At 54.6% G+C, this 21911-nt stretch overlaps 1 protein-coding gene across 1 annotated transcript in view; it reads right to left on the reverse strand.

Annotated features, from left to right (window-relative positions):
* Window positions 1–21911, reverse strand: part of ZNF423 (zinc finger protein 423) — a 313414-nt gene that overhangs the window by 204911 nt on the left and 86592 nt on the right. Inside the window, exon 3 of the mRNA XM_012788967.2 lies at window positions 6393–6593. Within this exon, the coding sequence (XP_012644421.2) occupies window positions 6393–6593 (201 nt within the window). The remainder of the gene's footprint in view (window positions 1–6392; window positions 6594–21911) is intronic.

Here is a 21911-nt window from a genome sequence, read left to right on the forward strand (position 1 = left end):
GAACAATCTGATGTAGCTATTGTCCCCACCCACCATTCCTTTTCCAGAATATTCCTTTCATCCTTGCACGTCCACTTTCTCTTATGAACTTTAGATCCAGCTCATCCCTTTCCAAATCAATCCTACTGCTACTTTCTTTGGCTAACGTCAAGTGAATGGGTTTGTTTAAGGAAAATTGACGTATTTATGATATCGAATCTTTCCACCCAATAATAAGGTCTGCTTTTTCATTGATTTCACACTTTAACTGCCACATGAGTTGTATTTAACTCACGCTCATTTTGAGCCCAGGGCTATGTGAAGCATATGTAACTCACGTCTTGGAGCCGCATGGTCCAGCCACGCTGTAGCATACATGTCACATGATGGGCGGTCCCCTGGGCAAACCCTGCAGTTGGGTCATGGAACCTTACTTGTTGATATTCTTCTCGCTACAATTAATATTGACACTTTAATTGCATATAAAAGAAACAATTAAAAAATAACAATTTTTTCATTAAATTAGAAAGGATCATTTTGTTTTCAAAGTGTTTATTTTCGTAATAAAACACCGTGGCCCCAAGGAAAAGCTTTTTTTTCTAGTGTAGCAGTCAATGTGTTAAGTCTCTTTTGTCTCCCGGCCCCACCCCTCCTAGTTGAGTCTGCTTATTTGTCCTCTCCATAGGTTTGAAGAGAGGACTTGTTTGGGTTTGTTCCTTGGTTTTTATACATTTTGTGGCTGACATAAGCAGGACCACATCTTGCTCTGTGTTGTCCAACTGGAAGCTGTTCGCATGCAGGAAAGCTCTTAATGGGGGATTGATTGTGCTGGAGCCCCCAGGCCTTTGCACTGCATGACGTCACTGACACCAAGGCGCTGTGCAGAAGGAACTTGGGCCCTGCACCTGTGTGCTTGGCAGCACCTGCCTAGTGGCTGGCCCCCGCCGGACTCTGCGTTGCCCAAACGGGGCCAGCAGGGAGCCCCCCATGCTGCTAGAGCAAGAATGGGGCCTCAGCCGGCACACAAAGGCAAGCTCTGGCCAGTGGCAGACAGAGCGTGCTGGCAAAGGTGCCAGCCTCACGCAGCCCAGCCCTGCAATTGGGGCCCGCAGGTCACTCTGGCCACAGCTGAACAAACCAGGGTGTAATTAGCTTTCCTCCCGGCCTTTTACACGGCACCGTTTCACCTGCGCCAGGAGAGGAGGGTCTGCCTTTCAGAAGGGCCTGGGGAAATGCTCCTCCAGCCCAATATTCAGGAAGGGGCAGTAGCAAAATTAGCCCACAGGGGACAGATTTTTTGCTGTTTCTGTGTGAACAAATTCCTCCTCTTGTTTTTTTTAAGTTGAGCACTTAAAAAAGCTGCGTCTGGAATTTAGGGTGAAATTGCCCAGTCCCCACTCTGTGTCCCAGGGCAAGCAAGCTGTTGGGCCAGGCTTGCCTCCACTTACAAGCTCCATGACCTTGAGCAAGGCCCTCGAACTCTGAGCCTCAGCTGCGAACATGTAAACTGAGGATGAGTGGTTAAAAATAGCCTCGCCCTGCTGGACTGCTGTAAGGACTAGGTGAGACGGTTCGTTCAATCAACAAGCATGTATTTGGCACCACTGTATGCCAGGCACTAGGCTAGAACACAAGAGGGAGCAAAACAGGCCTGGCTGTTGTCCTCACGAAGCTTCACGGTAGGGAAGGAGAAGGATGAGAAACATGCGGAAGACAATCACGGAGCCATTACAGAAAGGGGTGCGAGCCGAGGACGGGTGGGGGCTGCAGCCCGCCCCGCAGCACGGCTGAGGCAGTACCTGCACACGCATCTGCCCCAGCGCCGCACCCCCCGGCCCTGCGGGGCAGCACGAATCCCGCCCCCATCAGAGCCTGGCCAGGAGCTGGCCTGCACCTGAGACCAGGCCGTAGGTGGCTGAAGGGAAGAAACCAACACTTAGCTCCAACTGGTCCAAAAGGCAACGTCTAGTCCATGGAGCAAGGGCCTGGAGCCCCGAGGCAGAACGCTTGGTCTTTCTATAGAGACTCCATCTGCCTTTCCCTACCTACAACAAGAAGCCGAATCACGCCAGCAGTCCCTTTAGCAAAGAGGCCAGGCACCCCCAAAAGCTGTCAAGTGCTCGCACCCCAGGGACCTAGACTGGCACGTTCCAGGACTGGCACCGCGCAGACCCCTGCTGACAGCCCGCTGCGGACACAGCGAGGAGTGTCGCTGGGAAAGCCAGCTCCAAAGCACTGCCACGGCGTAGACCACAGCAAATGTCCTCAGCAGTCAGCCTCATGAATTTGGGCCAAAGCAATGATCAATGTAAATCAGAATATCCTTTAAAGGCAGTCTTTGTAGCAGGGAATGATAAACATTCCAACTGAATAAAGACTACAGGTCCACAGGTGACCGGCTTCAATGAGCACATAAAAAATTGGAATCAGCCTATGGGTGAATCAAACCTCTCATACCTGCTTCTGTGATACCCCGGCAGTTCCCAGAGATGCTTGCCAAGGTAGCTGAAGTCCCCCTGGCTCCTGGAAGAGGATGACAAGCACCCCCCCAACAGTTACAGAGCACAAACGTGCTTGGCCAACACTGCACAAATTACATCCAGGTAAACTTCAGCTCACTCTCTGTCCCGACACTATTGGAATCAATGAGACCTGAAGTGATGGGGACTTCCTATCCTCGCAACTCAGCCAGCCACCAAATCCTTGCCATTTCCTGACCTGGTGCCCACAAACAATGTTAGGAACAGACAAGCGCACCGCATTCACCAATGCAGCCCCTGCAGCCGGTGTCTGCCGTGCTGCCAACACCCTCATCTATGGCATTTCAGTCTGCATTTAGTGTTTTTATAGGATATGGATGCGGTGCCAGCGACTCAAGCTCTACTCCCTTAAGCACTGCTAGTTAAAAGAGCGGTCCCCCTCAAAAAGAGAGGAAATGGTGATGACTGCATAACATTGGGACTCCATTCAAAAAATGTTGAGTGACAAATGCAGCATATAAAAGGGTAAGTGTTCGTGACTTCAAGCATGTAAACATTTGCTATTCGTGGGTAGGGGCTGCAGAGAAACAAAGAGAAAGCTAACAGTTGTTGGGCACATGGGAACGAATAGAAAGGGCTGCATTTTGCTTATTTCATTCTGTGTTCAATATCTTACGCATTTAAGGCTGGCTTCTCCTCGCACACACACGGCCGTGGAGTAAGCACGCGACGGGGCTGTCCCAGGCGCTGAAGTGCACGTGCTTCTTCACCCACGTGGCCCAGTGCTGCCTCCCCACCGACGGACAGGGGAGAAGGTGCCTTCCCACACTCCCAACCGACATGAGGGATATTTAGAGCAGGGGCCCAGGCTCCGGGTGGGGTCTCCCTCAGGAATGCCGTCACAGCCACCCGGTAGGTGCCTTCCCTCCACGTGAGCACCCTGCCTCCGAAGTCTCCAAACCTCACAGCTACTCTCCTAGATTCTGACGGGAAAAACCCTGCCCCCAACCCCCACCTGCCGCAGAAAGACTCGGAGTCGAAGCAGTCACTCTGCAGAAGCAGCTTTAAAGAAGAACCAGGCCGAATGCAGTGGTTCACACCTGTAGTCCAGCACTTTGGGAGGCCGAGGCGAGAGGACTGGATCGATTAAGGCCAGGAGTTGGAGACCAGCCTGAGTAACATAGCAAGACCCAGTCTCTACAAAAACTTAATAAAAAAAAAAAATTGCTGGGTGTGGTGTTATGCACCTGCAGTCCCAGCTACTCAGGAGGATGAGGCAGGAGGATCACTTGAGCCCAGGAGTTTGAGGTTGCTGTGAGCTAGGCTGACACCACGGCACTCTAGCCCGGGCAACAGAGTGAGACTCTGCCTCAGAAAAAGAAGAAGAAGAAGAAGAAGAACCACGTTCAAGATCACCACCCACAAGCACACCCCACCACACAGCCCTCCCCAATGACAGCTGCCCGGAAGCGCTGCCGCTCCTAAGACACACCTGTGGGGCGGGGGGGAGGCACTGCCTGCACAGGCCAGCAGTGACAGCCTCCACAAGGGACAAGGGCTGCACCCAAGGCCACCACCCCAGGAGGGCCGACAGCGGATGGACAAGTGGTGCTGCTCTTGGGCCCCACGTGCTCAACAGCACGGGGCTAATTTGTCCCCACGGAAACCTCTGCTAAGCACCCTCAGCCCAGCCGCAGCCTGGCATGGTCCTCTCCGAAATGGTCTTTGTCGGCTGTCAAGCGCACCTTCCCTGCAGGTGCATGTTTCCCGAAGGCAGCAGTGTCCACTCACAGCGTCCCTAGCACAGTGCTAGCATGCAGCGCTAGAAGCCCGGAGCCAGGTGTGGTGGCTCATGCCTGCAATCCTAGCACTCTGGGAGGTCAAGGCAGGAGGATCACTTGAGGTCAGGAGTTCGAGACCAGCCTCAGCAAAAGTGAGACCCTATCTCTACTAAAAACAGAAAAATTAGCCGGGCATGGTAGCACACACCTGTAGGCCCAGTACTCGGGAGGCTGAGGCAGGAGGATTGCTTGAGCCCAGGAGTTTGAGGTTGCTATGAGCTAGGCTGATGCCATGGCACTCTAGCCTGGGTGACAGAGCAAGACTTTGTCTTAAAAACAAACAACAAAAATATAAATAAATAAACCAAAACAACAACAAAAAAATTGCATGTATATATGAAAAATAATATATGTCAGAGGGTTAAGTACTCGTGGCTTAGACAAAAAAAAATTTGAAAATAAAAGATCAATTGGTTGATTGTTTTTAAGGTAAATGACAGTATTTCACTGTCTTATAGTTAAGATTCCACATCAATTCTTGGCTAAATCAAAATATACATCAAGGTCCAAGAGCGAGACCCCATCTCTATAAAAAAATAGAAAAATTAGCCAGGCAGGGAGGCACACGTGCCTGTAGTCCCAGCTACTTGGGAGGCTGAGGCAGGAGGATTGCTTGAGCCCAGAGTTTGAGGTTGCTGTGAACCATCATGATGCCACTGCACTCTAGTCCGGGCAACAGAGAAAGACCCTGTCAAAAAGAAAAAGAAAGGAAAAGAAAAAGAAAAAGAAGGAAAGAAAAAAAGAAATATACCAGGGTCCATTATTTTCTCAAGTGAGATGACTGTCAACAGCCCAGGGTCCTGAAGAGGTCCGACTCAGCCAGCAAATGCCTATGCAAACGTCCAGCAGTCGCCTTTTCTTCTTGCCACAGCATTCCCCATGGGGAAATAAGGGCATTGAAAAAGCTAACCCCCAGGCCACTTCCGATTCTGGTTCTAGAATTATAAGTTAACCATCACCTCTCCTGAGATTGAAATATCACAAATTTTAAATCACTGGGTTTTGAATTACTGATCCCTCAAAAGTCTAAAACTGTTAAGAGGCTTCTTAAGTCCTCTTAGGTTTTTTCACATCTGTTCCCTCCAGATGCTGAGGACAGGACTTGGTCTAGCCAGGCTCAGGCACAGGTGTCACTAGAGGGCCAGTCATAGCTGTTCCCCAAACAGTTGGCTTCAAACTTCCAAGATGGCATGAGGAGTAGGGAAAGCGAGAACTTTGGGTCGCACGCAATCTATTCCCCACCAGCAAATCTTCCCCAAACAGGTGCCAGGGATCCTTTAGAATGCTGGCCTGAGGTGTCAGGGCCTCTTCCACAAACCAGCATCCGAGGGGTTTTATCACCAGCCGCAGTGGAGGAAGATCAGGAAGGCTGTGTAAGGAACACAGATGCTATCAACTCCCTCTCTGCAAATCGCAGAGCCTGGAAGTGCGCCCGCCCCTGGCGCATGGCTGCCACACCCCAGGGAACGCATATCCCCAGGCCCACCCACCCAGACACCCAAACACACACACACATACAAAATTTATGAAGTCTTCAGTTGCTCCTATAAAACTGTTGCTCCAGTCAGGTCTAGCGCAAACAGCTCCCAGCCAGCCTTCTCCTACTCAGAAAAGCAGGGCAAGCACAGAGGAGCAACTGGGTCCCTTTCTGCACGGGCTGACCTTGGCCTCTGAAATTCTCCCTGCCCCGTCACAAGCCCTGCCTCGGAGCTCACTCCTTCATGCAGCTTTCCACACTTAAGCTGCTTAACTCGGCACTAACAACCTCTTAATTGCTGGGTTTCCAAAGCCCTTCCAGAATCCGGGGTGCAGACCCACCCACTGAGAGCCCCCGTACCGCAGAGTACAGTTTGGGGGGAGGAGGGCAGGGACAGGGTGCCTCTACCTAATTCCTGCCTGCTGGAAAGCTGTTGCTTTTATTTTTAATTTTATTTAAAAGGCAGATACAGGGTACCCAAGACACCACAATAAAATGACATTAACTGTAAAATTACATTATTAATTCTTTAATCTCACTTGAGGCTTCAAGCTGTTGCTATGTCCAATTACCCGTGTAGCCACCTGTCAGAGTCCCGGTGCTACTTAGCATTACCTCCAGGGCAGCGGTGAGCCCGGTGGTCCGTCAGGTCTGCCAGAGACTCGAAGTCCTGCTGACAGTGATCGCAGGTGTAAATTGACTCATCCTCCATGTCTTCATCGTCCTCATTTCTCTCCTCTTGACTTGTCACGCTGTTCCTGTCTTCCAGCACACGGCTGGTTTTCCGATCACACTCCGGCTCTCCTTCTAGGCCTCCTGCCAACAGGAAGAATACAGTCCGTGTCAGCGGATGGGGTCTGGGGAAAGGGTTTTGAAAGAATTACCCGGCATTTATTAAGATACATTTAATTACTCTACCTCCCGGGGTCCATTATCCTTGACACCTCTCAGTATATTAATAGATGGGGTTTTTTGTAGCATGTGGTGCCGTAATTCTCAACTAGATTCTTTAATTCTTGGTACAAATCTTCTAGGGGGATCTCTTGTCATCTTCCCTCTGGGCATGGATGCCAGGGGTCATGACCCACCAGAGAGGTGAAAATGCCTTAGCGTCTCCTAAAAACCCAACTCCGTTATGAACCTCTCTAGAGCCTCCATCAGCTGGTCCTCAAATTCCTAAATTTTTAGTTTTCCCCAAAGCCTCACAATTTAGACCTGGGAGAATTCCTAGCCACATTCACCTTCCACACAGCAGGCCTCCCAATGCATGATGTTGGCTTGCTTCTTTGCAAAAATGTCCTGATTCTGGAACAAAGGAGGCACACGCATTTGAAGAACCACGGATGGTCAAATCTCAAGCTTTAACGCACGACCCCTCATCTGTGACCTGGTACTGGCCTGGAGAGTGACAGCCAGCCTTGGAATGACTCAACTGATTTGTTTAAAATAAAATACCTATTCTATGCTGAGCACTGTGCAGAGAGCGGCTAGTGTGTAGAGAAAAGTGAATTAATGATAATGATGCGTTGCATTTGTGTGGCATCCTGTGATTTTTCCAAGCCAAAATTATATACACACAGCCCCATTTCACAGTCTTACACATCCCAGAACTAAAAGGGGGCTCAAGAGATCATGTGGTCCAGCCCCCCACAGAGAGGGACAGCTCTGTGACTCCCGTTTCACAGGTAAGGCACCTGGCATCCAGCCAGGGGAAGCAACCTCCCAGCACCCTACAGACACTTAGAGCTCGACAACTTAACTCCTTGTCTAGTTCACTTCCCTGCACATCTGTGGGAAATGGAAGAGCATTGAAGAGATTAATAAGACACATCAAGAACTTGTAAATCCAAGTGCAAAAGAAGCTTGGTAAATATAATACACAGGATATATCAGTAATCCTAATAAATGACAGTGGATAAAACTTGCCCATTAAAATAGAGAGACACTTGGATTGGAAAAGCCAACTGTGTGTTGCCTCTTCCCACAGTCTGTCCTGGAAAACGGATCTACCAGCCCAGAAACTAGCAACACTGATTTAAATCAAAGAAAAAGATCTCTATTATTTATGCATAAAAATACTTAAGCAAATGTATGTGCTTATGCAAAAGTACACATAGCTGTGTGCACATGTGTGTACATACATGACATCATAGTTACAGAAAAAGGCTTAACACATAACCTTAAGCCCCCAAGGGCTGGTCACCAAAGCAAGAGAGAGAGACGTGAAACGAAGACTGCGTTCAATCCAAGGTGGAAACCACAGTCCTATAAATATTTCAATTTAGAAACAGATATTGTCATCAGGGCTATATTTCTCCCGTCCGCACAGAACATGCACTTCCAAGCACCCGACGTCAAGAACCTGGGAACACAAACGAGCCCTGGGAGCGCCGGCTGCTGCCTTCCGAGGCGGGGCGTTGCGTGGGGGCCGCCTGGAGCTGCACGGAGGCAGCAAAAATCACTGTTTCCATCTGTGGCCCATCAACACGTCTCTCTTCTTACCAATTAAGGGATGTACAATTTTTAGGTTCTCTTATTATCAGAGCACGCCAACTCCCCGCAACACAGAAATCCCATTACAAGTCAGGCAGCATATTCATCTCAGGGAATGTGATCCGCTGCGGCGGCAACAGCAAGAAACAGAAAGCAAAGAAACGAGAATTATCGTTTGGAGCCTTCAATATTGTAAGTCATCACACAACCATGGCTACGCGGTCTAGCGCCCGTCTCCGAAATTCCTCGTTTACAGTCTTTTTTCCTCAATAAAAAATGTTCTGTAGGAGGAAAAACAAGAACCACAATTCCAGCTTTATCTACTACATCGGCTCTCCAGATAGCAAGTTACAGTCAGCACCACGCTTGTGCTGGTTTACTTAACACACACTTTAATAGACATATTTAAATTATCCCCTTGTTATTTTTTTTTTTTTTTGGCCATATTTACTTGGCAGCACTTTCTGTAATAGCTGGTCTAATCCACAACTGAAACCACGAACATTACAATGTATTTGATCTCTTTAAATCTGATACATCCTGTTGACTCAGGAGTAGATAAATCAGAATGTCAACTCTCAGGTTTTTATAAGGCAAAAACCCATAAAGTCATCCAAGAGTATAAATCTGCTTTAAGGAACTGTCACCTCCCCTGCGGCTGGCTACTAATGGGGAGGCAGGGGTGGCGGGCGGGGAGGACGGCAAGGGCCGAGGGTGGAAACAGGCTCAGAGCGGACGGGGCCAGAGGTCAGCCAGCCTGATCCCAGGAAGGGGGTGTCAGAGAGGGAAGACTTCAGGCCTGAAGAAATTTGGGGGAGCGGGTCTTCCCAGAAGACCCAAGGGCCCCTCGGCTGATTCGGCAGAACGGGAGGCCCTCAATCCCGGGCAGGTGTTGCTCTTTGCAACGCACTTTCCTGCCTAGAAGTATCTGAACCTCACAATGACAAACGAGGATAAACAGTGTTATCTTTCCACTTGCAGATGAGAAAATGAGGCTCTGCGTAGTGACCCAGACTCTCGTGAGGGTCCAGACCTACCAGTCCGATCTGTTAATTAAGCAGCACACCTTCCCAGAGGCCTATGGGAGCTTCAAGGCCTGCGAGGCCCTGAAGACAGAATCTCAGAGGACAGAGAGCTCTGAGGACACCAGTCCTACCTGGGGTCTCCCCTTTCCTGGGCACAGCCAAGCAGTTGCTCCGTAAGCCCCTGGGGACCAAATGACTGGACCCTCCCTACTCCTTTGGTCCAGCCTGCTGTCCCCAGTCCTGCCCTGTCCAGCCCCACAGGCCCTGATGGCCCCGCCCTGAGGCTGCACGTCACCTGAGCAGGCACCTGGTCCTGCCTGAGCCCTCGTCACAAGTGCTGCCCCGTGTCTCTGTGGCCCCCTGGGCTCCAGCCACAGCTGACCTGCAGGCCCATCCAGCTGCCAGGCCCACGGACACAAAGTCGCAAGCTGAGAGGGCGGTCAGCTCACCTCTTTCTGCACGGCCTCCGGGGCTGGACTTCCAGAAAGCAACCGGCTGGCTCCTCTCCCCAGCCCCTGCCCGGTTTGCAGCAGCGTGAAGACAGCTCGCCCAGGGAAAGTGCCAGCCGAACGGCTCTTCGATCAGAGCCCCGTCCCTCGGGGCCACGTGTGGGGCCGTAAACGCTGGCCGCCCGAGCAGGGGACACAGCTCCCTGGGGCTCAAGCCCCACCCTGGACCACTTACCACGTGGCCGTTTTCCAGCGTGCACACCTCCGTCCTTTTGCCCAGGCGCCCCACAAGCACAGCTAGCATTGTCTGAGCACTTGCTGTATGCCTGGCACTTCCCAGCGCAGACAGCCCTGTGAGTTGTCACCGTCATATCCCATCTCAGAGGTGCAGAAACTGGGGCTCTGTAGGGTGACAAAGCTCAAGCCAGGCCACAAGGAGAGTGGCGGGGCCAGTCTTCAAGCCCGGCGAGGTCTGTCTCTGCTACGCCTGCTTCTCGAGGCAGAGACTCCATGGGAAAATGAGGAGTGTGGGGGTCTGTGAGCACCCTCGAGCCCTGTGCAGGGCCCTAACCACAGCGCTCTTGGCCACACAGACCGAATTCCAACTCCGTGAACTGCCCGGTCTCCTCTGCCAAGGGCGCCACTCCCCGCACCCACCTGGAAGACTGCCCCACTCCACACCTACCGCGCAGCACCTCCCGCCGGCCTGGCCGGAGCGCCGGCGCCGCAGCCCCGCTGGGCTCCCCCAGGGCTCGCAGTCAAGGTGGGCGTGCGTAGCGTGATGGGTGCTGCTGCCTTTGTGGGCTGCTCTGTCACCTGTCTCCCTGCGGCAGGCGGCCCCTGCCACCCCTGCTCCTCCTCAGTGAGATCTTGACTCCCCCCAAGACAAGGGCCCTAATCCCCTCTGGGCTGGCTGGCCTTGGGGGCTCCCTTGACCAATAGGGTGCAGCAGAAGTGATGTCCCAGACCAGAAGAAGGCTTCGGCTCCCCTGCGTCCAGAACACGCCCGCTCGGAACCAGCTACCACACTCTGAGAAGCCCGAGCCACAGAGACACCCAAACCAGATGAGCCTTCCAACGGCTGTAGCCCCAAGCACCGCATGGCTGCAGCTGCACGAGAAATGCCCCGAGAGACTGCCAAGTGAACACAGTCCGCTCAGAGAAATTCGAGAAATAACAATAAAGTGCTGCTTTAGGCCATCAAGTTTGGGGTGGCTTGGCACCCAGCAACAGACAGCCAGAACCCCCAGCACCAGCAGCAGAGCGTAAGCTGCATGAGGGCAGGGCCCGCCCCAGCCCCTGGCACACGGGGGCACACGGCGGGGAATCAATGACTATCAGGTGAATGGATGAACAGAGTCGGTTTCAAAGAAGCAGGTCTCTGAATATCCACGCAGGTGGAGGCAGCGGGAGGGAGGTGGTTACAGTGCTATTTGTTATCTGGCAAGTACTGGGTTGAGCCATATCAAGATGCCATCTTTTTAGGTCAAAAGAGTTGAATATGGGCCATCCTAACACATGACGGCGCTGTTCTGTCTCACCAACTTCTCCCTGAAGCCAGGAGGAAGAGGGTATACCCACAGCAGTGAACCCCTCCACACCACACCCACTGGAACCCTGAGTCCCTGGACCTAAGGTGTGGGCGCGGGGCACTCCTGTGAGCAAAGAGAAAACACAACGAAACCTTCCACCTTGATCACTTTTCATTAGAAAGTAGTGAACTTCCCCCCAGCCACTGCCCTTAAGAAAGGGCTGTCCTTGGAGATGACAATGAAAGAGAGGACAGCAGGACCCACAGAGAGGGCTGTGTGCAAGAAGAGTGGCCCTCGAGGGCAGGGGCAGCAAAGAGCTTGTCAGGGATGGAGGGAGGTGGCCCAGCCTCCCCATGCACCCAGAGGCGATGCTGACCACTCCTGGTACCACTTACGTTGACATCACCCCATTTTGATAGTCACAGGACCCAGCTGCAGTAGGTATGATGGACAGCCCCCTGTGCAGAAAGGAAGAAAACCGAGGCTCAGGCCCACACACAAGGCACACCCTGGGAAGGGCAGAGCTGGACCCTAGATCCTGCCTCCTGACCACTGCATGGAGGGGCCACGAAGGCAATGCCTACTAAAGGGCTGGGAGGGGACAGCTGGCCGAGTGCAGTGCCAGGAAAAGGGGAAAGGAGAGAGGCCCCAGGGGCCCGGCTGGCCACAGGCTGCCAGTCTGGGAACAGGACATTTCCTACCTTCTCAGAAAGGCTTCACGAGGTCATGAGTCAGGCCGTCGGGGCCTCACCTGCTTCTCCCAGGGGCCAGCCGAGGACCAGGCAGAAACAGCAGTGAGAAACCCCCCTTCTCAGGCCCGCCAGCAGTGATCAGAAAGGGTCCTGCAGAAGGGTGCCTCTGCCGCTCCCTGGGAGGAAGCCGGGGTCAGCTGGCCAGCGCAGAGCCCTGGGCGCCCTGAGACCCTCCTGGGGACCGCTGGGGCCCCGCCTCTGGGGCCGCAGGGCTGAGCGGCCACAGCGTGAAGGTGGGAGGCCAGGAGCAGCCTCCATGCACCCCACGGTAGGGGGGTGGGGGCGGGGCCTGCGGGGCGGGAGATACACCCGCGCCACCGCGGCATCCGTCCCTTCGCTCCTTCACTCGTCGCAAACATTTATGGAGCGTCAACATGTGCCAGGCACACGCTTGCCACGACGTACGGGTGTTCCCCGCACCGTGTGGCCTGGTGGCCTCCAAGCCCACACAAAGCCAGCACAGAAAAGATGCTTATCAACACGGGCGAGTGAGTGGTAAACAGACGAGCAACCGGACACCAGAGAGGAGGTTCTCGCAGCCAGGGCTGCATCCTAGGCCAGGGCCGGCCAGGGACCAGGTTCCAGCCTTGGCTCTAGAACCCTCACCCCACCACGAGGGACCCTGACCAAGCCACGAGAGCCTCTGGTTCCTCACGTGCCCATAAGCAGCCTGGTTCTGGTGACACCCTCCTCTCTGACCTCGAGAGGTGGAGGTGAGGCTCACCTGCACAGGTGGCCTTCGTGGGGTGTACGCAGAGCCGAGCAGCACACCACACAGGTGGCCACAGGCGCCCTGCAGGGTTCCGAGGTGCCACGAGGAGGCTGGAGCAAGGCTGGGTGGGAGAAGGGTGCAGGGGAGAGCGGAGACCGGCGGCACACAGAGAGGCCGGCCAGGAAGGGTGCCCGGTGCGAGTGGGGAGGCAGGGAGTCAGCTCGGGGGGGGCTGGCGAGGCTTCCCCAGGTCTCACTTCTCCCTGTCGGACCTTGGCAGGTGCCACCCACCCCTGCAGAAAGCAGAAGTGCCACGGGTGAATTCTAGGCACACCCCGGGGCTGACCAGGAGCTCAACTGCGCAGGAAGCACTGGGGCGCGGGCGTGAGGAGCTCAGCGGGGTGACAGAACCAAGTCGTTGACATACAGACAGTCACTAAGTAACGCCACACACACGCAGCAGACAGCAGGACTCCTGTTCCGGGGACCGTCAGGACGGCAGGGAAGAACAGAAGAGAACCGCAGACTTTGGGGCCAGTCCGTGTGGGTTCAAAGCCACGTCCCACCAGTCGGCAGCTGGGGACCTTGCACAAGTCACTCACCCTCTCAGGGACTCACTGAACTAAGTTAAGTGATTTTCATGACGTAATATGTCAACTTTATGTATGATAAGCCCTGAGCAAATAGCAGCTTATGATGACTGCCTTACTGCTGCGGTTGCGAGTCAAGTGACTGAAGCCAACGCGCAGCACGACACAGACCAGCGCGGGAGGCGCCACGCGGGAGGGGCTGGCAGGAAGACCACGTGCTCCTGAGGCCAGAGAAGGGTGAGGAGCGTCGCGGCACACGTCCCCGAAAGGCACAGACATGGCCCCGTAGCCCACAAAAGGGAAAGCCACTCAGCCAGGAAAGGAAAGTCCTGGGTTCAAGTCCGTGCTCCCCCCGCCCAGAGAGTGTGATCTTGAGTACGGTACAAGTCACCTCCCAAGCCACCGTGAAGCGGTGCCATCTCCCACAGGGTCTGTAAGGCACAGGCCTGGGCCAAGGCCTGGGGACACAGCACGGACGGGTTTACACCCTCGCGCCCTCGTTCCGTCCCTGCAGGCAGCTGAGGGGAACATTTGCAAAGACTCCACCCTGGAGCAACGCTTTTTCAGTGGAAACGCACATCCCACGTCAACAGCCTGTGCGTCTCCTGCTAACGCCTCCCAAGGGCGGGAAGCACGCCCAGAACCTGGCGCCAGGTCAAAGCCCCGGCTCAGCCTCTGCTTGGCGTCTGCTCGGGCCCTGCGTGAGCACTTGTGGCCGGGCTGGGTGAGGCGCCTGCCAGCCCCAATTAGCCACCCTGCTTGTGCCTCCATGGCCAGCCCGAATTCCGCCAGGCAGCCCTTGTTTATCTGCAGGTTTAAAATGTTTGCCGTGCAGGCGGCGGGTAACATTTAACATGCAGCCTAAAGGGTCCCCTTGGCAGCAGAGCTGTAGGCAAATATTTTAACACATAATTTGCTGTCCAAGTTCTGCTTCTTAAATAAGGAAGCGACTTCTTCCTTAGGGTTGGCTGTCTGGGGAGCGCCAATGGCTGTGGGTGGAATTGCAACCCGGGTCAGAGACGCTGAACCTGGGCTGGGCTGCATCACACAAGCCCCCCGGGGTGCTCCATCCTGCCTGGCTGTGAGGGACTGAACGCCGGACAAGCCTCTGCACAGGCCCACAGCTGACCACAGAAATGACTAGAACCTTCCAGAGAACGCCTCTTCTGTTGTCAGGGATTCTGAACCTGAGGCCAAAAAGACCGGCAGAGTCATGGCAATGGCTTCCTCTTAGACCCTCGGACCCACTCGTCCCCTCCACCCAGCGCCCTGTGGTCCAGCAAGGGAGATGTCACCATCAGCCCTAATTTACAGAGGGCCAAACTGAGGCTCACTTGGGTAAGACAGCCCACCTTGTGGCTGTCACTCAGACAATGAGTGGGCCGGCAGGGCTCACGAGTCCAGTGCCGCCGCCACCCCTACACAAATTATACAGATGAGTGGAACAGGCTGGACCGGGTCGGGGTGCAGAAGCCCGCCCAAGGAAGTGGTCCCTGCTGAACTCCTCCAGATAGTCAGCCATGGACACGTGACCCCTGGTACAATCACATCAGCTGCTTTTTTTTAAACAAGGAAATCCATGTCTTTATGTAAAATCTCTGTATTTCTAAATATTGACTTCAAGTTTTGAGAAACACAGTGTGGGCCACACAATACACCTTGGAGGGCAGGGTACCGCCGCAGCCACCTGCTGAGGGTCTCTTGCCATGGGGCACGGCCAGCACGCACCACCGGTGCCCCTGGGTCACGGGGTCATCTGCTCACTGCTCACCAGGCAGGGAGGTTGGCTGGGCAGTGAGGAAAGTGTCTCTTCTTTGGAGATTTAGGAGTCCAAGTCCGTTTCTGTGTGAGACCTTGGTTACTTACACTTCCGAGTCTCAGTTTCCTCACCTAGAGAATGAGGGCAGCACCACCTCCTGCTCAGGTTGTAGGAGTTCCCTGTGGGGACCACCTTCCAGGGAATCTCACTCCAGGTCTCTGCCACTCAGGTGCCGTCAGCAATCTGCTCCCCAAAAGCTGGAGCCATTATCAGATGCAAATACTCCCTTATCTTTAGTCAATCAACAAACATTTACTGAGCACCTACTATATGCCAGCCCCTGTTCAGGTGCTGCAGACACACTAAAGAACAAACTGAGTGAGGTGACCTGCTGTCACCAGCACCTTTCTTTTTACGGGTGTTCCATAAATAAAGGAATGAAGACTCTACCTTCCCTGGGGTGGTTCAAGTTCTCAGCCGAACCCACAGAGGCAAAGAGAGATGGTGTCTTCCCGGCCCCGTGGCACACCTGCACCTGGCTCCCAGCGGTGCCAGGTAAGGAATGGGCAGAAGGGAAAGAAGCAGACGAGAGAGGGGGAGAGAAGGCAGCTAGGGCGGGGGAGAAAAATCAATCACAGACGCCCCCACCAAAAAGAAACCATATTTTTCCAGCATAGTTAACGGCGTCACTGCTCCAAGCCTTCCAATCTTAATAAAACTGATCTCACCACATGCAGTAATGAAGAACAGTCGGACAAAGCCACCCTGGAACCATGAAAATTGTGCACTGTTCGCCCTCGTGGCCTCCTGAGGCGGTGACCATTCTGCCCTCCCTCGCTGTCATGCCCCGGCTCAGGCAAGGGGAGACGGAGGTGCGCAGAGAGGAGGGATGTCAGGGCAGCAATAAATCCAGCTAATTTGTGGCCGGTGCCAGCACCTGACACTCCTAATTGCTCCTGGTCCTGGAGCTGAACTCAAAGCGACAAGCTGGGGCACAAATCACCCCCTTGTGGCGGCTGCAGAGAGCGGAGCTCCTCTTTCCGGGGAGAAGGAAAAGGGGGCAGAGGATGGGTCTGTACCCCAGAAACAGAACCAGCGGCCAGGCTACAGGAGCTTGGTGCAGGGTCAAAGACAAACACAGGTGGTGTGGACAGAGAGCCCAGAGCCCCGGGGCCACTCGAGGTTGCTGTGGGTTCCAGGCAAGGTGTGCCCTCTCTGGGCCTGGTCACCCCATTGCACATTAGGGCACGGACCAAGGAGAAGCCACTCTAAAGCAGTGCACCTCAGTGACTTGCCGCTGTGCCAGGCAGGCCCAGGGCAGAACTTCCAGGTGTCAGCCCGCACAGGGAGGCCTGCGTCCTCTGCGTTCTGCGAGGGGACTCCTGCAGCAGTGCTCGGCAGGAAGAGCTCCACTGCTGGACCAGGAGGCGCACAGGCGCTCTCCCAGCCAGCGCCTCCTCACCTCCCAGGTCTCAGATCAGGGAATCTCCACTCCCACGGGGCCAGGCCCCCTGGGAGCTCAGGCGCTTGCTGGGCACCTTCCCTGCCCGCAGTGATCATACTTTCATGTGCAGGGTACGCAAACGTCTCCCGGGCAGGGTCACCCTGTCTCCCCTTCTCCCACCCCTCAGCACCCAGCACAGCGCCTGGTACACAGCAGGTGCTCAATAAGCAGCTGCTGAATGAAGCAGTCTGGAAGGGCCCTGCCCACTCTGACATTTAAAGATCCAGCCACAGGTCTGTACCTCTGGGGAGGGTCGAGAGACAACAGGATAAGGCTGGGAATGGACGCTGGCCCTGCCTGCTGCCCCAGGGTGCAGGGAGCCGAGGGTTCTCTGGTTTGGGGACTCAGCAGCCACCAGCCCAGGCTCCAGGGCCTCTGCTGTAGCCCAGAGGCCAGCTGCTCCCTCCCCACCAATGACCCCTTAGCCTGGGGCCTTCTGCCTACCTCCCAGGTGGGCCTGCGGGACAAGGAGCCTCCCTCCCTCCAGTCCGGGCAAAGCCTTTAAAAGTTAACCGGCTGCTGGGCATGGAGACAGCCTGGTACTCGGTCACCTTCCAGGGACACTGAGTGGCACGTGGAGAAGAGCAGGCCTGAGGGAGTGGTTCTCGCCACGCTGCTCCACTGGGGGGAGGGGAAGCCAAACGGAGGCCCACACTCAGCTTCCGAGGGGCCAGCACCCCCCCATGGAGGGCAGCGGCCCCCAGCCCACCGCCAAGGGCCTGTGCGGGTCATGGGCCCCTCAGGAGCCCGCGGGGTCTGCCCCCGACGGCCCCGCCCACTTGCTGAGGCCTGCCAGCTCTGCGCCGACTGCCCTCTCCCCAGGAGGGTGTTCGGCGTCCCACAAGTGGCCGTAAGACATTCCGGATATCTCCAGAAACCTGGATTCCGAAGGCAGGCGACAGAGAAAGCAGCGGCCGGGCAGCACAACACCGTCCACCGCAGAGCTCGAGGGGCCTCTGGCGGGTGACCCCGACGGCGTGGGACTGGGTTCAGACGGGGCTCGGCACATGCCAGCCCGTGAAGGCAGGCCTGGCCGGTGGCCTGGACTCCTGTATACGCATTCCTACGCAAGGAGGAGCCGAGACTGGGGGCCATTAGCCACAGGTCAAAGGTCAAGTGGGTGGCGCAAAGGAAACTTCCAGCCCTCCCCCCCTGGGGGCCTGGCCGTCTGGAGATGACCAATATCCCTCGATCTACATGCGGGAGCACACCCCACTCACCACCCCCAGGCCCATCCTCCAACCGTCACTTAACTCGGATTTCAAACTGTTCACGATGCTCTTTAGTCAACATGAAGCAGAAACCTTTTATTAAATGCTGCTAATTTTTTATTGATCACACTGTGAATCATTTCATTTCCCATTACCGCAAATGTCTCCTTTTCAGAGCTCCGCAACCACGCTCCTTTATTCAGTCTCGAGCAACTTGTCACTTTTAATCAGTTTTCAGTTTCACTATGGCTCAAAAATTAGAAAGCGGGCTCTCTGCATCATTATTGCTTTTGTTTAAAAAAAAGTTTCCATTCAGGAAAGGTTATTATACTCGGAATAAATATACATGAATCAAATTCAAATGAAATTCCTCCCTGACTCTAACCAATTTTAGCATTAGCTTTTATAATTTTTTTAAGTTTATTTTCACGGAAAGACTGTTCATAATTATTGCTCGGGCTCTCCCAAAACACTCATGCTACTAAAGTGCGAAATGTCTTCTAACACAAAGACAGATCTCTGGGAAGTAATTACAGAAATGCATTCAGGGGCAATAATTCTATATTAGCTGTCAGCAGCAGACACCCTCTGAAAGGTACTTGTTATGAAGGAATTATTTGTGCTAGCACTGGCGGCATGGCGGGCGAGCCCAGGCTGAGAGGCTGCGTCCGATCAGAAACACGGGCTCCCTCATCAAGGGTCAAATTAAGTTTAAATCATTACCTTGAAGCCGAGCAAACGCGTACCTGACTGTCTATTGTGCAGGCGTCTCTGAGGCGCACTGGGGCGCAACGTGGCCTTCCCGTCCGCGCGCGGTGCAATTACCCTGAGTCTCAAAAGAGTTCTGCCAGGAGCTTGTCACAATAGGGAGAGAGGAGGTGGCAGGGTGTCTATTAAATGCTAACTCGTGTCACCAAACAGAATTTTCAAGAATTATAAATTGCTGAGATGCCTCACAGCTGACCCCCTCACGTTAGGAAGAGACAAGAATATTATCGGGAAAGTGCAAGAAATTGCATCAAAGGCAGGAAAGGACTTTCTGTGGGAAGTCCCGGGGACACGGTGAGGGGACCGGGACTCAGTGGACCGTCTCCTCACCCCACAGAAGGTCCAGCTGGTGTCTGGGCAGCAATGCCCGCTCAGTGGGGCAGAGAAATACCCTAAAATGAGGACAGGTGAAGGAGATGCCTAATTGTCATCTGAGCTTTGTCCCTAACTCTTGGCATGACCTTGGGCCAGTCACTTCCTCCCTCTGAGCCTCAGTTTCCCCATCTGTAGCAACATCCTACATCAATGTAGTGTTGAGGGTATTAGGTAAGTGGGGTGTACTGTTAGCCCTCCTGTTCTGGGCTGGGTTTTCCCACCTATGAAGTGACAGAATTGACTCTAGGCGTCATTAAAGGAAACTCCTGGCCTCCGGGTGCAGAGAGACAGCACAGGATGGAGAGCAGAGCAGCTTCCTGGGCTTGGTAGGTCCTGCAGACAGACACCTCAAGGGATCTGCTTAGACCCAGCAAGCCTCAGTTTCTCCATCTCTAAAAAGCACAAGCTGAGGGTCGTTGCCCTAGGTCATTGCCCAAAGGTGGCTTCTTCAATCTGCTCACCCACTGTTGCTTCCAAAGAGCTGGGTACTTTCTAAGAAAGCTCAGGACAAGAGGCAGAAGAACTACTTCCTCCCAAGAGCCTGGGGCCCCTGGAGCCGAGCAGTGCCTGGCAGCTGTCCCGCCCTCGTCACAGTCTCCCGAGCTCCTCGCAGACCCCAGTCTTGGGCCGTGACTCAGTGAGGCCATGGAGACACCTTCTGGAACCCTCCGGAAGCAAGTTGCCTAAAACGGGAGAGCCGAGCTGACGGCGGGAGATGGGGGAGGGTGCCCGCGCCGAGGCTCACGCGCTAGAAAACTCCTGCTTCCATCTCCTGAGTTCAGGGTGCGAATGTTCACCGCAGAATATCGCCAAAAGAAGAGAAAATGTCTACATTCGCACGAACAGGAGATGGGTGGGCAGAAAGCGGCACGGTCACAGAGCAGACGCCACGCGGCGACTCGGACTAGCGAGGCAGAGTGCAGGCGCCTCCGTGGTGGGTCGCTCCTCCAGACCTGACGTCGAGGGAAAAGGCAACCTAAGATCAACTACAGATGTGGTAAAATAAGACACTGATACTCGGTTTTAAAACGTGCCTACCAAGAGCGTTTCTCTATCATTTCCACATATTTCCAGAAGAAAGGCGGCACAGACGCGATGGAAGCCAGGCTGAACAGTGTCACATTCCTCACACTGGAAGGGACACCCGGGATGCTCGTCATTCTCTTTTGTATCTGAAATATTTCATTTAAAAAAAACACTATTGCTGAGCTACTAACAATTTTTAAATGATAAAAATTTTCAAAAGAACCATGGTGAACCAATTGGAGAATCACGGAGTTCGCGATGGAAGAGGCCGGGGGCAAGAGCCAGCCCGACCCACAGCTCTTCCGGTGTCGTCCTCGGGCCACGAGGCAAGTCACTGGCAGAACCAGGGCCAGTGTCCAGCCCTGGCTCCTTCCCTGCGGGGGAGGAGGGGGGGGCTGGGGGGGCGGGGGGTTCCAGCCTAAGAAAAATAAATGGTCCCCAAGCACCTGGTTCTCCCAGGGCAGGAGCTTCCACCTGCTCGTCTCGGAACCCCCAGCACGCGCCGGGTGCCCAGCAACCGTGGCGGGTGAATGGATGAGGGCTGGGATGATTTAAAGTCCTGCACGTCGTTCCTTAAAGCAGATTCTCGTAGACAGGGCGGCAGGACCCCTTGCTGCACAGCACCACGCTAGTCGTTTTTAAGTAAATGCAGATTTTCCGCCTTTGTGTTTAAAAAAAAATCAATGCCCCAACTCTGACTTCTCACCAATTTTCTGACCCTCCTGCAGGTAGGCTGAGATTGTGAGTCACAGCTGAGTCTGGAAAACCACCTTTGAGGAGATGAAAATGGAAAACAGCCTAATTTAAGGAGGAACCAGGTACTGCCTAAAAGGCGTCCTGGCCCCCTTCCATCAGTGCACATCGAACGGGGACAATCACTCAGACTCTCTCTGCAGGGTGGCACCTGACGGCCGGGCCGGCCAGGAGGAGATGCCTGCTAAGAAACCACATCGGGTGACGTCACACGATCGCTTGCTACAGGCAAGACGCGGCCAGGGTCAGGGCTCGAAACGGTCTCGGAAAACCTTTCCAGCAAAGCCCTTCTCTTTGCAGGGAGGGAAAAGGAAGCAGCCTGATGGACCCCGCGGCGACCTCCCGCCTGTGAGGTAGGCGCCGTCACAGATGGGGAGCTGCGGCCCAGAGAGGGCAGGGTCACAGCCAGAGGACGGCACAACAGGGGTTCCAACCCCGGAGACCGGTGCTCCTTCCGCCCACGGAGGTGCTTCCCAGGAGAGCAGGTGCTGAGCCCCTCTGGTTCACCCCTCCCGCGTGGAAAGGGGTGAACGGAGAAGTCCAGGCCACAGGCAAAGGCCGACATGACCACAGCCCTCAGCTTTCCCACTCGGACAAGGGGCTTCCGCAGGACCCCGGCGCTGCCCTCCCACCTGCATGGTGGCAAACAAGCAGGCAAGCAGGTGGCTCAGCAGCACGGGCGGACCTCCTTGCAAGCCGAGGCACCCGCCAGAGAGGGGCACCGAGCAGTAAGACTCACCAGGAGAGAGTAGGGCCCGCCCAGAAACGCCCACGCTGGGGGCTCGGCCGCACTTCCAGCAAGCACCCCAGGTCCTGACCGTGGCCCCACGCGGGAGCACAACTGGCCAGCCGAGGCCGCGCCGGCTTCCCGGCCTCCCCGAACTGCTTCTGTGCCTCTCAGTCGCTTTCTTTCCCACAAACATGAAGCTGCGCTGTTATTTCTGATTACAAAGCTAACTGTTACTGATGTCAAAGATACAAGCCATACAGAAAAGTATAAAGAAAATAGTAAAAATCACCTGAAATCTCACCACCAGAGGTTTGGGCTGTGACCGCGTTGCTGGCCAGGGTCTCGCACGGCCCGCCTGCATTTGCGGCCACGTGCAGCGATCCCGGCCTGAGAACGGGGCCCGCAGCCGCACGCTGGCTTGTAACCTTTTCACACTTTGTTCCACTCCCCCTGTAC

This window comes from Microcebus murinus, chromosome 20, assembly GCF_040939455.1.
Source record: "Microcebus murinus isolate Inina chromosome 20, M.murinus_Inina_mat1.0, whole genome shotgun sequence".
Taxonomy (NCBI): Eukaryota; Metazoa; Chordata; class Mammalia; order Primates; family Cheirogaleidae; genus Microcebus; species Microcebus murinus.